Below are 17,066 nucleotides of genomic sequence, written 5' to 3'. Positions count from 1 at the left end.
GATCTGGGAGGATCCAATACATACCCTGTCTTAAAATATAGGCTTGATGATACCTATAAAAATTTGGAAAATTTACCCCCCCTTCCATAATTGGTCTTTGTAATGATACTAAAGCGATTCTTGGTCTTTTCCCACACCAAACAAATTTTGTAAGAATATTGTTAAGTTTTTTATAAAATGACCCCTGAAAAAATATTGGAATCATACTCATTTGGTAACAAACCACAGGCAATACCATCATTTTAATTGTTTGAATTCTTCCCCACCAAGAAAGATGTAACGGATTCCATTGCTCACACATTTCTGTTATTTTTTTTAATAAAAGTTTTTCATTCTCTTTGACTGTATCTTCAATTGTATTTTTGATCATAATTCCTAAGTATTTAATTCCATCTTCTTTCCAAATAAATGAATATGGATCAAATAATCCTTTGGTACAATGAACATTAATTGGGAGAATTTCAGATTTGTTCCAATTAATTTTATATCCAGAAAAAGTACCATATTTTTCTATTAAATTAAGTATACATGGAATAGTAGTTTCCGGTTCTCTTAAATATAATAATATATCATCTGCATATGCAGATAATTTAAATTCAAAACTGGTAAATGATATTCCCTTTATCTCCCTAGTTTTGTTTATTGCAATTAATAAAGGTTCTAGGACAATATCAAAAAGTAAAGGAGACAGAGGGCATCCTTGTCTAACTCCCCTATGCAAGTTAAATCTATTTGATAAATTATTGTTAATATATAATCTTGCTCCAGGAGAGCTATACAATATCTGAATCATTTTAATAAAACCGGATCCTATACCAAACCATTGTAAAGCTTGGTATATAAAATTCCATTCCACTCTATCAAAGGCTTTTTCTGCATCTAAAGATATTAAAAAAGCTGGATCATTTATATTTTTTGCTAAATTTAATGAGTGGAATGCTAATCTAGTATTATTTGATGAATGTCTTTTAGCAATAAATCCTGTTTGATGTACATCAATAATGAAAGGAAGAGCTTTTGCCAATCTTAATGCTAATACTTTAGCCATTAATTTATTATCCACATTCAATAATGAAATAGGCCTGTAATTTGAAACCAGAGTAGGATCTTTGTTTGGTTTTGGTAAGACTATAATTATCGATTCTGCCATAGTACCAGAAATATTTTCATTCTTTATTTGATATTGATACAAATTTAACAGATGTGGTAATATGATATTTTGGAAAAATTTATAAAATTCAACAGTATACCCATCTCCACCTGGAGCGGATCCAACTCTAAGAGACTTCAATGCTGTTTCTAATTCTTTTAAAGATATAGGTTCTTCTAAACTTCCTTTTATATGATCTGGAATATTTGGTCCAATAAATGAATTTAAAAAAGTTAATCCGTCTTGTTCTTTATTTTTATAAGAATTAGAAGTGTATAATTCTTTGTAAAAATCAAGAAATTGTGTTATAATATCTTTTGTGTTGGTATGTGTGTTACCTTGTGTATCTTTAATTGCAATAATCTTAGATTTTCTTTTCTTTACTTTAAGAAAATTTGCTAATAATTTCCCCGCTTTATTTGAATTTCCATAATATTGTACTTGTTTATTGAAAATGTCTTTCCTCACAATTTGAGAAGAAATCTCATTATATTTAACTTTTAATTTTAATAATTCTTGTAATGTATTATTTTCCCATTTCTCAATTAATTTATTTTCTAATAATTTAATTTGCTTTCCCATCTCAAGAAATTGTTTTTTTTTTTGTTTATTAATAAATGTTGAATATGAAATAATATTTCCTCTCATAGTTGCTTTAAAAGCATCCCATAAGATCTCAGCATTAATAGTATCTGATTCATTAAATTGAAAGAATTCTTGCATTTTTATTTTAAAATCTTCAAGAAATTTTGAATCCGCTAGTAAATCATTATTAAATCTCCAAATTGAATCAAAGTTTTCAACATCATAATTTTGAAGATTAATCCACACACCAGCATGATCTGAAATTATAATGGGATCAATTACTGCTTTTAATACACGCTGCGCTATATTATTGGAAACAAATATATAATCAATTCGTGAGAAGGATTTATGGACCTGAGAACAAAAAGAAAATTCCTGTTCATTAAAATGAAGAATTCGCCATATATCTACTAAATCACAAGATAGTATCAAATTATCTAAGCCTAATGATTTCATAACTTTACTTGGTTTTTTATCCAAAATCGGATCCATTACAGCATTGAAATCCCCTGCTACTATTAAATTAGATGTAGCCAGTGGTAAAAGTAATTGTTGAATTTGTTTAAAAAACTCCATTTGATTCGTATTAGGAGCATATAAATTGAATAAATTCAGGGTTGTATTTCCCAGAACCATTTCGATATGTACCCATCTACCTAAGGGATCATAATTGATTAATTTAAAATCTGCATTACATTTTTTGTTTATCAGAACAGCCACTCCAGCTTTTTTCTTTAAAGCCGGTGCAAATAAACATTTAGAAATTCAACCTCCAGATAATTTTTTTGATTCAATTTCCGAAAGATGCGTCTCTTGAATGAAGTAAATGTCCGCATTTTGATTTTTAAGGAACGATAATAATTTCTTCTTCTTAATAGGATGATTTAAACCATTGACATTCAGCGAATACATTTTTATATCCATCTAATTAATAATTATGTTTTAACCAATATTCTATGATAATTTACAAGATTAGATCCTAGCACATTCAATAAAAATTTATCCCCTATCCCACCCATTATTTTCCCTCCCCCCCACCCATTATCATATTCTGATCTGGAACACGCATTGGTCATGCAAAACCTAAATCTCCATCCCCAGGCAACTAATAATTCATTATATTATTTAAAAACATATCTCTAAATTCAATACATTCTTTATACTTCCACCCTTATATAATTGAAAATTATATCCATTTAATCTATAAATTTTATAAAATTACTAAGAATTATATATAGTTGATTCATAAAATTAAATTCAATATCATGCATACATGTAATATAATACTATTAATAAATAAACATATTACAAATATAGCTCTTATTCTCTATATATCTATTATTCATCATGTAAATTAAATATACCCATTTTTATAAAAATATTAATATTAATAATAAATGCATTTCAATCATTTTCATAGATCATCTTCATAATGAATTAATTGAAATGAATACTTGAATAAAATATATTTTATATCAATAAATAAATTTTATAATGAACTCCTATTTTATTAATTATCTACCAATCAATTAATCAATTCCTTATTTTTTCATAATAAGTTAATATGACTAAATAATTGAATAAAATATAAATTTTATAATAGACACCTATTTTATTAATTAATCCCTTCAATAAATCAAATTCTTATCTTATATATATTTCATAAAATTACAATTTTCTTACATAGAATTAAAATATTGTTTTTATAATAAATTAATATATTTCATTTTTAAGTCTTATTCTCAATATAACAAATTTTCCTTTCAATAATATTAATAATAAATTCATTGTAAATCATTTCCATTATTCATTAATCATAATAAGTTAATATGCTTAAATAGTTGAATAAACTCTCTATTCTAATTAAAATATATATTTTATATAAATAATTTAATTTTATAATTAATTTATATTTTAATAATTAAAATTTTTTTTTTTTTCCCACTAGTATTAATGAATGTGGATGCAAATATTTTATTAATAATTAATTTGATAAAATAATTTTATATTATTGCATCCAATATATCAATAAAATATCTTTTCAGTTAGTAAACATTTCTTATGTCTTATTTTTTTTTTTTATTAATAATCTTCTTTATTTTTCCCTTTTTTCCATCTTCTTTCTTCAGCTGAATTGTTCCTTTTATTCTGTTTTTTATGTAAACATAGGTTCTTCTTGTGTCAAAAATTCTTTCAGTTTTGCAGGATCTTGAAAATATATGGATTTATTTCCACTGGATACTCTCATAGTGGACGGATAATATATTCCATATATGTAGCCTTTTTCTTTTAACTGCTGTCTGAATGTGAGGAATTGTTTTCTTATATTTGCAGTATATTTAGCAAAATCAGGAACTAAAATCAGTTTTGATCCTTTATAATTTAAGTTTTTATTTGCTTTTGCCATTTTTAATATTTCCTGAGCATGTTGGTACCTTAATACCTTGAATATCAAAGGTCTTGGAGCAGCCTGGTTTACTGGCTTTCTTATGGGGATTCTGTGGGCTCTTTCTATCTCTAACGGCCATTTTGAATTGAGCTGTAGCAGTTTAGGTAAAAGATTTTCCAAGAATTGTACAGGATCTCCCCCTTCAATATTTTCAGCCAGACCTAAAATTCTGATGTTCTTTCTTTTTCCTCGGTTTTCCATATCCACCAATTGATTTTTTAAAGCTGCTACTTCTTTTTTATCTTTATCATACTCTTGTGTGAAGGATTCAAATTGCTCCATTTTTTCTTCCATCACTGCCATTCTCTGTCTTTCGGTTTGAATCTCTTGTTTCATGTTGAGAAGTTCTTCTTTAACTTCAGAGATTTTATTAGCATTTTCAGTCAGCATCAGTTTTATTTTGAACAGTTCAGTCATAATATCGGACTTTTCAGTGAGTTCTTCAGCTTCCATCGGGAACGGCACACTCGATGGTGACAGGGGAGTTACTTTTGTTCTTTTTGCTGATATACCCGATGTTGAAGGCTTTTCAGATTTTCCCTGCTTCATACTTGCCATTTCCGACGTTGTTTTATGTTATTTTTATATCGAACAGACAAAGTGAAAGTTTTATTTTTTTCCGTTTGTTGCCTGGATACGAGGAGCGCTGCGGTTAAGCTGCCATATCGTGCGCGCTCCAAGCCACGCCCCAACCCAACTCGCTTTTAAAACACCTGATCACAGGTGCTCAGTGGGGAAGATCTAGTCAGGGGTGTCCAATCTTTTGGCTTCCCTGGGCCGCATTGGCCGAAAAAAATGTTTCTGGGGCCGCACAAATGTGCAAACCCTGCAGCAAGACAGAGGAGGGAGCTGGCAAGATGGTAAACACCCAGGAGCAGCAGAGGAAAACACTGCATCACCCTCGACCGGGGCTGCACAAAATACTTCACTGGGCCACATGCAGCCCTCAGGCCACAGGTTGGACACCCCTGACTGTATGATTCCTTCAGTTAAGCACCTCAGTCTTTTAAATATCTGGCCCCTAAATGCACATTTCTTGAGCAAGAAATGAATTCTACCACATTACAAATGGTTGTTCTTAATACTTTTTTTGTTAAAGTTTTTGGTCAATGAGGTTGTTGACCAGCAGAAAGTGCTTTGGGGTATCCCTGTCATATTTTATGCTGTTATTTACATTGTTTGTACCTTGCCAAGGGAAATATATTCTTGAATTGGCAAGTAATAGAGTTTCATACATAAATACAGGAAGTGGGATGAACAAAAATGTAAACCATCTTAAAAGCAACCAGCTAACAGTCAAATTCTGATTGCAGCCACAAACAGGGCTGGGCTCTGCCAATACCCAGTATCTCTGTAAAGTACAGGCAGCCACAGTAGTACCACAGTAACTTGCTCCCCTACCTCTCGCTCCGGCTTGTGGGGGTCCACCAGCATCAGCGTTTTACCCTGCCGCACCAACATGATCTGGGAATCTCCCAGCCAGGCTACATGTAGCCACTTCCCCACAATTAGAGCTGACACACCAGTAGTACCACTGCGCAGTCTCTACAGAGACAAAGAACAGCATCAGTAAATTAGCAGTCACTCTTCATAGGGACAAGAATACATGAGAGCATCAAAGCCACATCCTCCAAGAGGCTGTCTTCTGCTAGGAAGCACTATGTAAAGACCCTCGGAGACTACGCCCTGATATGAGCTTTAGATACATGCTAAGAGGACACATACTGACATAAATGAGAGAGACACTGATAATTAAAATGTTCGAGCTTCTAGTCTTTGGGGCTGTAATTCAAAAACTCTTAGTAGAAACCCAGGGAAGGATTTTTGGCTCTAGCTGCACAAGACAACCTTTCAACAACTTTGATTAAAAATTAGATATCAAGGTGGTCTAGATCTCTAATTGGTCATACGGTGTGTAGGGATGGAGGTCTGATAAGTTCTGATCCAGGACAGCTTCCCCAAATCACATGTCCCCTTATCTTCCATCCGCAAAGAATCCCTTATATGGGCAACAATCAGACTTTACCTATGTGCCAAAGCAGGCCCTGAGTTTAAGGCTAATCAAGAGAGCTTAAGAAGCATGCATTATAACCTTTGGACTGTCACATGCTAAAGTAAGATTTGAGATATATCAGAAATGTAAACATTGGGAATTATTTTATTGTAACTGTTATTATGTATTCATATGTCACGTGAGATAGTAACTTTGAGAATAACATGAAATATGTAAACAATTAATTACTTTGGTCTAATCCTCACTGTAAATCATTATGAAATAATAACCTTGTAAAGCATTAGCCATGTAATTAAGGGAGGTAAGATTCTCAATAAAAGGGTGAGAGAGCATCCATTAGGAAGCGCCTTCTTCCCGACTCTAAGACTGCGTGTGTATGTTTCCTGTGTGGTATTCCTACAGCGGTGTGCAGAATAATTTATTTGGGCTACAAAAAACACTACAGCTGTACTGGATAAAACTGAGGCCCAGAAAGGCAATGCCATTTATAAGATCTGGGTTTAAAAAAGGTTTGGACAGGTTCTTGGAGGAAAAGTCCATAGTCTGATATTGAGACAAACACGGGGAAAGCCACTGTTTGCCCTGGAATATGTTGGTAGCATGAATTATTGCTACTATTTGAGTTTTTGCCAGGTACTTGTGACCTGGATTGGCCATTATTGGAAACAGAATACCATAGGTCTGACCCAATAAGCAAAGTTGCTTACCTGTAACAGGTGTTCTCCATAGACAGCAGGGGAATGCTGCCACACTTGTTGGTGAAGTCCTCTGACTGAAGCCTGTGTGCTGGTGCTCTCCCCTAGCTATTGTAAGCTTTGAGCTTACTGAACATGTGCAGGATGCCCTACACCTGGAGCCCCTCCCCTCATCCTGTTGGTTTTGGCTCTAGCAATATAGCAATGAGGGGATGGAGAGCAGGCACATGTGCTGCATTCCCCTGATGTATACGGAGAACACCTGTTACAGGTAAGCAACTTTGCTTTCTCCGGACAAAAGCAGGGGATATTCAGGCACACTTGTTGGTGAGTCCCAAGCTGAAAAAGCAGACGGGCGGTGGATATAAATTACAATGCAAATAAGTTACACAAGACTGACTGTCCAAAATGAACGTCTTGTGCTAAGCTTTGGTCTAAACAATAGTGCTTTGTAAACATATGCACTGAAGTCCAGGTTGCTGCTCTGTAGATATCCTGAATTGGGATTGATTTCAAGTTTGTTATTAAACCACCTATAGTTCATAGTTTATGTGCCCCAATTGAACTAGGGGGTTGTATATGAGCTCTTGTGTAACAAAAGTGGATGCAGCGTGTAATCCATGATGATATAGCTCTTTTAGTTGCTAGTTGGCTATGGGTAGCTGTATTTGCATAAATGACTAGTTGGCTGGATTTGTGGAAATGAGAAGTTTCCTTGAGGTAAAAAAGAAATGCTCTTCTGCAATCTAATGTATGGAGGTGCTCTTCTGCTGCAGAGGAGTGGAAAAAACAATGACAAAGTGATGGTTTGATTAAGATGGAAATCCGAAACCACCTTGGTAAGAAATTTAGGATTGAGTCCATAATTGCACTTTATTTGGAAAAAATTGTAAATAAGGATAATACATGACTAAAGCTTGAAGCTCACTAATTCTCCTAGCTGATGTGAGCACTGTAAGAAAGGCTGTTTTTCAGGAAAGGAAAGTGAGACATGCAAATCCCAGCGGCTCAAAAGGATCCTTCATCAATTGTTCCAAGACTACATTGAGGTCCCAGGATGGAGGAGGGTCTCTCGGTGGAGGTCTAAGACTGGTAAGACCTCTCATAAAGCGAGAAATGAGAGGGTGCTGTGAAACTGGTTTACCATGCACTAATGAGTGGTATGCTGAGATGGCTGGCAAATGAAGTCTGACAGAATTTGTCTTCAGGCCGAAGTCTGACAAGTGTAGAAGATATGTGAAGATATAATCCAGTGGGCAACAAAGAGGATCTTGACTTTGAGCATGTGCCCATAAGGAAAAACACTTCCATTTATCTTGATAAGATTTTCTAGTGAAAGGACTTCTTGCTGCAAGCAGAATTGTCTTTACCGATTGTGAGAAAGGAAGGTTGGTTAGGAGTGAACTCTCAATTTCCAAGCCGTGAGACTGAGACTGCAGAGATTGGCCGTTCTGCTGAGAGAGAAGAGAAGGATGGTCCCCTAAGGGAATTGGAGGAGCAACCAGAAGGTCCAGGAGCAGTGGATACTAGTGCTGCCCGATTCAGGAAAAAAAATTTTGATTCAATTCGATTCAGCCTATTGAATTGGTTTTTTGATTCGATTCAATTTTCCTGCCCAATTGGGTGTTTTTTTCAAACATCCTGGTGGGTTTATTTTATAGCCACTTCACCCCCTTTGCATTCTCCTAACCACACTGGCGCTGTGGTGTAAACAAAATAAACAAACAAAAAAGACTTTTCCTCTCTCTGTTAAATCCTAGCTCACGTTTGCGGTCTAACACCAGCTTTGGCAGGATACACATTTCAAATCTAACATATAGTAATCACAAAATGGAAAATAAAATTAAGTTTTTCTACCTTTTGTTGTCTGGTCATTAGTCAAATCTTGTTGGTCCCAAGCTCTGGTTGTCTTCTGATAACTTGCTTGCCAAGGTCTCCTTCTTTCTCCGTCCTCCCCTTCCAATTCCCTTCCCTCCCCCGGAGGTCTGGCATCTTTCTTATTTTTTTCGTCTCCATCCACAGATCCACCTTTTCTTAAACTACCCTTTCATTCAGCATCTCTCCCACCACCCCAGGGTCCACCATCTCTCCCTTTCTTTTCCCAACTACCCTCCTATCTAGTATCTCTATCCCCCCCTCTACACCATCCCTTGTGTCCAACTTCTCTCCCTTTCTGTTCCTTCCCTTCCTAAATCCCATTGTCCATCATCCCTCTTCCTCTCCTCTATTTTCAGACCCATTATTTCTTTCCCCCCAAAGTCCAGCATATGCACGTATCTTTGAACCCCCCCTTCCCTCTCTCCCTTCCTCTGTGTACTTTTAAACCAGGGCCCCCCTCTCCTGGTCTGTCCCCCCCTAAAGGCCTGCACCCCACCCCTAAAGGCCTGCGCCACCATCCCTGAAGGCCTGTTTCCCCCCTGAAGGCCTGTCCCCCCCTTGAAGGCCTGCATCCTCCCTGAAGGCCTGCCTGCCTGTCCCCCCTGAAGGCCTGTCCCACCCCCCACACTGAAGGCCTGCCTGCCTGTCCCCCCTTGAAGGCCTACATCCCCCTGAAGGCCTGCCTGCCTGTCCCCCCCCTGTAGATCTACAACCCACCCCTGAAGGCCTACACTCCACCCCTGAAGGCCTGCCTGTCTCCTCTGAAAGCCTCTACCCCCCTCCCGAAGGCTACACCCCCCGAAGGACTGCACCCCCCCCCCCCTCGGAAGGCCTGCATGTTCCCCCTGGCCTCCGGAATCAATTCTCCTAATTTCAGCAGCCTGCAATAAAGATCACTGGCGCTAGCGATCTTTGCAAGCTGCCATACGGCTTAGGAGCTCTCTTCTCTCTGCCGCGGTCCCGCCCCTTCTCTGACGTCAGAGGAGGGGCAGGACCACAGCAGAGAGAAGATACTCTGAAGCCGTATGACAGCTAGCAAAGATCGCTAGTGCCAGCGATCTTATTGCAGGCTGCTGAAATTAGGAGAATTGATTCCGGGAGGCCAGTGGGGAAGACGGACAACACCGCAGCGGGAGGCCAGCAGGTAAACAACTTCCCGACTGACCCTCCCCATTCGCCCTCTAAAGCAGGAGCAGCAGGCCAGCAAGAAGCAGCGCTGCTGCTCCTGCTTTAGGGGGGGGGGGAGGGTCAGTCAACGAATCGGGAGGCCGATTTTTTCTCCTGGTAAATCGATTCGAATCGATTCACCCAAAGTGAATCGGTGAATCGATTCGAATTGTGAATCGGGCAGCACTAGTGGATACCATGTCTGTCTGGACCACCAGGATGCAATGATTATGAGTTGCACCTAGGAAATAAGAGGAAACGGTGGGAAAGCATAGAGAAGATTGTGCCCCCATGGAATGGAAAAAACATCTCTTGCTATTGCTCATGGAGTTGGACGTAGAGAGCAAAAGAGGCTGCATTGATTTGAGAAGTGAAGAGATCCACTTGGAGAGTCCTCCATTGTTGGAAAATGTCATGTAGGACAGTAGGATTTAGGGTTCACTCGTGAGGACTGAATTGCCTGCTGAGGGAGTCTGCCAGATTGTGTTCCCCTGGAATATAGACTGCATGAAGGTCTACTTGAAGAGAAAGAGCGTAGTTCCAGAGGTGGTAAGCTTCCCTGCAGAGACAGAGGGATCCTGAGCCCCCCTGCTTGTTTACATAAAGCATAGCCACTTGATTGTCCATCTGAATGAGAATGTTTCTTTTGGAAATTCACGGACGGAAGGCCTCTTCAATAGTGTAATAAACTACACAGAGCTCTAAGTGATTGATATGTAGGGTCTTTTCGTTTGTTGACCACTGACCCTGAGTTTTGAGGCTGTTGAAGTGCGCTTCCCAGCCTTGGTTGGAAGCATTGGTTGTTATGGTAACTAGCAGAGGTAGATGCTGCAATGGACATCCTTTTTGCAGGAAGGTGGAATGAATCCATCACAGAAGAGAATTTTTGATCTTTGAAGGCAGAGGAATCATCTTTGAAAGTGGATGGAGTTGTTGATTCTAGTGTAACTTCAGGTGCCACTGTAGTGGACACATGTGGAGTTTGGCATGTGGCACAAGCGAAAGCAATGCTGCCATGTGGCCTAATAGGCATAGTATAGTTCGAGTTGGTAGGGAAGAAGATTGCTTTACTTGGTCTGCTATAGTGATTATGGCTTGATGTCTTTCCTGAGGAAGATAGGCCTATGCAGAGATTGTGTCTAAAAGTGCTCCAATGAATGTGAGGGATCAAAATGGAGTAAGCTTGGACTTCTCAAAGTTGATGATGAATCTTAGGGTTTCCAAGGTAAGCACAGTGGTTTGGACGGTGAGTAGCAGACAGTCTTTGGAATTGGCGACCAGTAGCCAATCGTCTAGGTAAGGAAACCCATATGGTGCTGTTTTTCCAAATGTGCCACTACCACAGACAGGCACTTTGTGAACACCCATGGTGCTGACGATAGGCCAAAAGGCAGGACTTTGTACTGGAAGTTGAGAAACTTGAAGCGTAAAAAGTGCCAGTGGGAAGGATGAATGGGAATACAAGTATATGTATCCTTGAGGTTTAAGGTGGCTAACCAATCGTGTTGTTTCAGTAAGTGAAGAATTGCTGGAAGGGAAATAATTCTGAACTCTTTCTTCTTGAGGCAGGCATTGAGAGGTCTGAGATTGAGTATCAGGCGGAGACTTTGCGTCTTCTTGGGAATTAGGAAAAATTTTGAATAAAACCCCTGATTTATTTGAAGGAGTGGCACCTTTTCTATAGCATTGTTATGAAGAAGAGATAACTCTGCTGCAAATTGAGGAATGTGCTGATGAGGCACCGTGGATGATGGTGGTGGTTGAGAGGGTAGAATATGGGGTAGAAAATTTAGTAAATACCCTTGAGAAATGATGCTAAGGATCGATTGATCTGTTCTGATGTCCTGACAAGCTGAAAAGAACTGGGTTAGCCGTCCTCCCACTGGCAGATGGTCAAAAACTAGGCGAAGGTTGAAGCGCAGGAAGCTGAGAAGCAGAGGGTTGCTTACGGTCTTCTAGGATGTTGTTTTGGCCCGTAAGTAAAAGTCTGTGCTCAGATAAAATACATGTCTGTTCTCATTGCTAGCTGGTTCTGTTGTAAGGAGCAAACCGTCGCCAAGGATAATATTGCTGAAAAAATAGTTGCCGATTTGCTCTATGATAAGAAAATGTAAAGGAAGGATGACAAAATTGTTGAGTTTGATCCAAAGGATGCGCTGAAAGCTCACAACTAGCTGAGGAATCCTTCTTAACTTGTGAGACGGTAGCTTGTATTTTTTCTCCAAACAGGCTGTCTCCTAAATAGGGAGCATCTGCCAGTCTATCATGAAGATCCTCCTTGAGGTCTGATACCCTAAGCCATGCCATACGTCTGGTGGCTAAAGCCACTGCCACCATCCTAGTCATCATATTGTAAGTGTTATAATTGGTTTTAATTAAGTGATAAGTGGATTCTTGTAGTGCCACATGAAGATTTGGAATGGTCTCAGGCAAGCCCATATCAAGTTGCTGTAGAATTGAATGAGGAAAATGAAAGATTTGAAGATGATGAGCCATGATCTTAGATGAAAGCATGAAACTCTGGTACACCTTACGGCCGGTAGAATCTAGGAGATGGCAATCCTTACCTGGAGGTACATTATTACATTTTAATGCCTTGGACCTCTTGATAGCTGACTCGGAGACCATAGAATGGTGAGGGAGTTGAAGAGAGTTATGACCAGGCACTTTCTGTACTTTATATTTCAGTTCAAGATGCTTAGAAGAGTTTTCTGCCAATTAGCCAGTTGCAGATCTTACAGGATCTGATGTACTGGTAAGGAAATAATCTCCTTCACTGGAGTCTTTCAGGATTGAAGGATAGTTTGAAAATCCTTACTGCCAATGGGTGTTGCGGCCTGATGCAGACTCAGAAGAGAAGATACCTTTTGCAAGAATTTAGGATAGGAATATTCCTGTTAGAACTGGCTACAGAAGAGGCAGTGAAGGCTGGTCGAGGTCTGCAATAATCACAACATCATGGTCTGACCAATCTTTGGGAAAGTCTGGTCCCTGAGCTGGAGAGGAGCATATGGTGGTGCAGGGCCCCCAAATTAAGTCCTGTGGAATATCTCCCAGGCAGTTTGATGGAAGTTGTTCTACACAGCTAAGATACTGTTGGACCTCTAGAAGAGGAATAGTAGAAGTAGGAGAAGGCTGCAGTAAATCAGCAATATCTTGCATAAACTTTTGTAAAAGGCAGAAAAAATTAGATACTGACTGAAAAGAATCAGGAGCTGGAGGAGGCTTTGGCACTAAGACAGGAAGAGCATGGCATTTAGGTGGTACCTGTTCTGGGTTCAGCGATGCTGGAGAGGCAACCCGTTTGGTCTTAGGCTGGGTTTTTGCCTGTTTCATCGAGGCTCCTAACGTTGAAGGTAGATCCTTAAGTCTAATGAGAGGAGAGGACTGCGAGGCCGAAACTGAGCCCGTGGGAGCCTTCTCTGAAGTATCCGCATTCAACGGAACAATCCCTGTATCTACTGATGCCGGTGGAAAGGGAGTGTCATATCTCTGCAACACCGGAAGTTTCTTCTGAGCTGTTGCCGTTGCCAGTTTTATCTTTTGGCATTGGCGGCAATGCACTTCCCTCCCCTGCAGGAAGTAGCACTGTGAGACAGCGACTATCCATGTTCTCAGCCTCAAAGAGTCTTTGCGGTTCTAAAGCCCACAGTGTTTGAAGAGAAAACTAATGAGAGCCGGTTTACCTGCTCACAGTTCTTTGTCTATACATTTTGTTGTTATCCCTTCTTCTTTTTTTGAGGATGTAACAGACTGTCCCGTTATTATTTATTTAAAAAGCCATTAGGTTTTCTTTTCTATATTCTTCTTTAATTTTTTTTTTTCTGTGAGGAAAGAAAAGGGAGAGCTGCGACTAAACAGGAGCAGTTCAAGAAAAAACTGACAGAACAAGGGGAGGGGCTCCAGGTGTAGGGCATCCTGCACATGCTCAGTAAGCTCAAAGCTTACTATAACTAGGGAAGAACACCGACACAGAGGTTCAATTAGAGGACTTCACCAACAAGTGTGTCTGCATATCCCCTGCTTGTCTCTGGAGAATGGCTATTCTTATGTTCTTAAGATTACATTACATTAGAGATTTCTATTCCGCCATTGCCTTGCGTTCAAGGCGGATTATAAAAGAATTACAAAAAAAATATTATAAGAAGAAGATATCTGGTAATTTCTAGAGGAGATAAAGAGTAGATGATGTTGCTTTGGGGAGTCAGGAGGGTATTGGGAAGTAGGAAGGAGCTAGTGATTAAGTCGTTTGCAGGAATTTCTTGAAAAGTAGTGTCTTTACTTCTTTTCTGAATGTTTTATAGTCTGGGGTCATAAGTAGTAGACTGGAGATTTGGTTGTCAAGTTTTGCTGCTTGTGTGGCTAGGAGGCCATCATATAGTTTTTTCTATTTGACTACTTTGATTGGAGAGTGCATGAATGGACTATGGGTTTACCTGTGTCTAGTTGATGTAGTTTGGATGAGGCGGTTGTTCAGGTAGGTTGGGCTTTCGCCGTTTATGATTTTAAATAATAGACAGTAGAATTTGATCACACAGTAATGTCAATAATACAGCAAGGAACAAAGCACCAGAACTCACCTTTCCTTAAAGTAATTAACTCAGAGCTAGATGCACAAAACATGGTCATCAAGTCCATGTAAGTCACTGTTGGACGATTTTTTTGCAAACTCTGGAATAGCGACTGATGTTCCAAAAGTGTGCATGCAAATGATTTGAAGAGATTCACTATAATCTCGTCTGATCAGTCGCCGTAAGAGCGACTTTGACTCGTGCAGAGTTGGTTTGGGGAAGCCCGATCAGCTGAGTGCCCGGGCAAGACTTTTTTCTTTTTAATGGCACAGATGTTGCCCCCTCCCCCTGACGAATGATCCCCCTCCCAACCAACCTCTCTACTTCCCCACACCCCTTCCTAAAAAAGAAAACAACAGGAGGGATGCCCATTACCTCCTGCCACCGGATAATCCCCCCCCCACTAAACCACCCCTTCAACCTCCCCAGTACCTCAAAAATGACAGAAAGAGAGATGCCCACTCAAAAATGGCAGGCCTTCTCCTTCCTGGTGCATCCTGGGATGTATGGGAGGGGCCTAAGGCCCTGATTAGCTCAGTTATGGACAGGTAGACCTGTTGGGTGTTCCGGGTCAGTAATACCGATCCAATTCTGGCATGCAAGATTAGGGCATCAATCGGATGTCTGGTTTTAATATTAAATAACCTCGTTTGCACACCAGAATCAGAGAATGCATGGCTGCACAGAAAACCACATGGTGAGCTGTTTTGTGCATAGAGTCGGCAAATCCAATTGGTCGCAACCATCATTAAACGATCAGACACTTTAGTGCATCTAGCCCTCAGTCAGGTCCTGTGTGCCTCTGTGCTCCCACTCCCCAACCACCTGTATCCTGTGCATCACCCACCTCTCTCCCAAGTCATTCCTATGCCACTTGTCTTTTCAAAGTTATTGCTCTGGCCCATGCGTTCTCTCACCTCTCTCCTAGCTCGTCTCAGGAACATGTTATCAGTGCGCTGGAATGAGCCCCTCAATGCTTCTGCTGGGTTTGCCAGTAGCTCTTCGTGCCGGCCGACATTTATGTGAAGGTGTGTTGCTGCATAGTTGGCAGCGTCCAGCCCACCATGGCCATCAAATACTGCAAAGTATGCACGATCAAGTCCATCCTTTACAAAGAAACACACAGACAATAAAGACGCTCATAACAAACAGCTCCCAAAAGGGTACTGCAAGCATGCTCTGTCTCAGTATCACTTGTGTGAGCACATGCACACATGAAATAGCAGTAGTAGACACACATAGATACATGGGTCCCAAGCAACAGGGATGCGCATTTTTGTTTTGGTCACCTGTTTCATTTTAATGTACTGAAATACTAGAAAACTAGGCTATAACACAAGTCCATATGGACTTGTGTTATTGCCTAGTTTTCTAGTATTTCAGTGTGTTTCACAAGGTTTCGGAGGATCATTTTAATGTACACCAATTAATTTAGTATGCACTATTGGTGCATGCTAAAACAAAATTGTAAAAAATAAAAAAATCTTTTGTATACCCTAACCAAGAATAGGAACTTTTCTGCTATCCCTAAAACAGAGGGACACTGTAGTTAAAGAGAGGTTGGGGAATTTTCACCCATTCTTGATCAGGTATGTATTTCATTTTAATTTTTTTTATATATTCTTTATTCATTTTTAAAATATATTCAATAAGTGAAATATAGAATATATCAATCATTTTACACGTTAATCACTTAAATTTTTCAAGATTCATACATATTCATTTTTCCCCCAACCCAACCCAATTTTTCCATTAAGTAATTATAAAATTTTTCCATAATTTTAGTCCTATATTATACATATTTTAAACATCTCTATCTATTCAGACTTAGTCATCAAACCACAAAATTTATCATCCTTCCCCCCTATTTCCATCTATAAGAATAATCAATTAAAGCCATTGTATACCTCCCTCCCCACCCCCCTCCCTGGATGTGCATATTATCTAATAACTAACCATAACTATAGAGATTCTACAAAGGATGCCAATGGGCCCCAAATTAATTTAAAATTTTCATTGTTCCCTAACATAACAGCGTTCATTTTCTCATATTTATAAATTAGACATAAACTTGCCCACCAGAATGTAAAGTTCAGACGATCCCAGTTTTTCCAGTTTCATGTAATCAATTGTATAGCTGTACTTGTCTTAATTAAAAAGAGACATCTTATGTTTATCTAGGGGATCTTTGATGTGCAAAATGGTACCACAAATTACTATTTCATAAGTTAAAGGAATCTCAGAATTTAAAATATTATTAATATGTCCCAAAATTGATTTCCAAAAGATTAGAATTTTAGGGCAACAGAACAGTAGATGGTCTAATGTTCCTATATCTAGGAGACAGTGCCAGCATCTATTAGATCTAGAATTATCTAACTTATTCAATCTAACTGGGGTCCAAAAAGAACGATGTAACAAAAAGAACCAAGTTTGTTTCATAGATGCTGACGCTGTACACCTCATCCTCCAAGACCAAATATGTGGCCATCGAGATGCTGAAATATACTGCTTAATCTCAATGCTCCAAATATCTCTAAAAGCGTTTTTGGGTTTC

General features: G+C 39.0%; 1 protein-coding gene across 1 annotated transcript in view; it reads right to left on the bottom strand.

The window, feature by feature from the left end:
* Window positions 1-17,066, bottom strand: part of PPM1F (protein phosphatase, Mg2+/Mn2+ dependent 1F) — a 45,883-nt gene that overhangs the window by 11,149 nt on the left and 17,668 nt on the right. The window contains exons 4-5 of the mRNA XM_033956875.1: window positions 15,427-15,615; window positions 5,586-5,729 (exon numbers count right to left, since the gene is read on the bottom strand). Of these exons, the coding sequence (XP_033812766.1) occupies window positions 5,586-5,729; window positions 15,427-15,615 (333 nt within the window). The remainder of the gene's footprint in view (window positions 1-5,585; window positions 5,730-15,426; window positions 15,616-17,066) is intronic.

The sequence above is a fragment of the Geotrypetes seraphini genome, chromosome 8, assembly GCF_902459505.1.
Source record: "Geotrypetes seraphini chromosome 8, aGeoSer1.1, whole genome shotgun sequence".
NCBI lineage: Eukaryota > Metazoa > Chordata > Amphibia > Gymnophiona > Dermophiidae > Geotrypetes > Geotrypetes seraphini.
The sequence above is the reverse complement of the archived record's forward strand: the minus strand, read 5'-3'. Positions and strand labels throughout refer to the sequence as shown.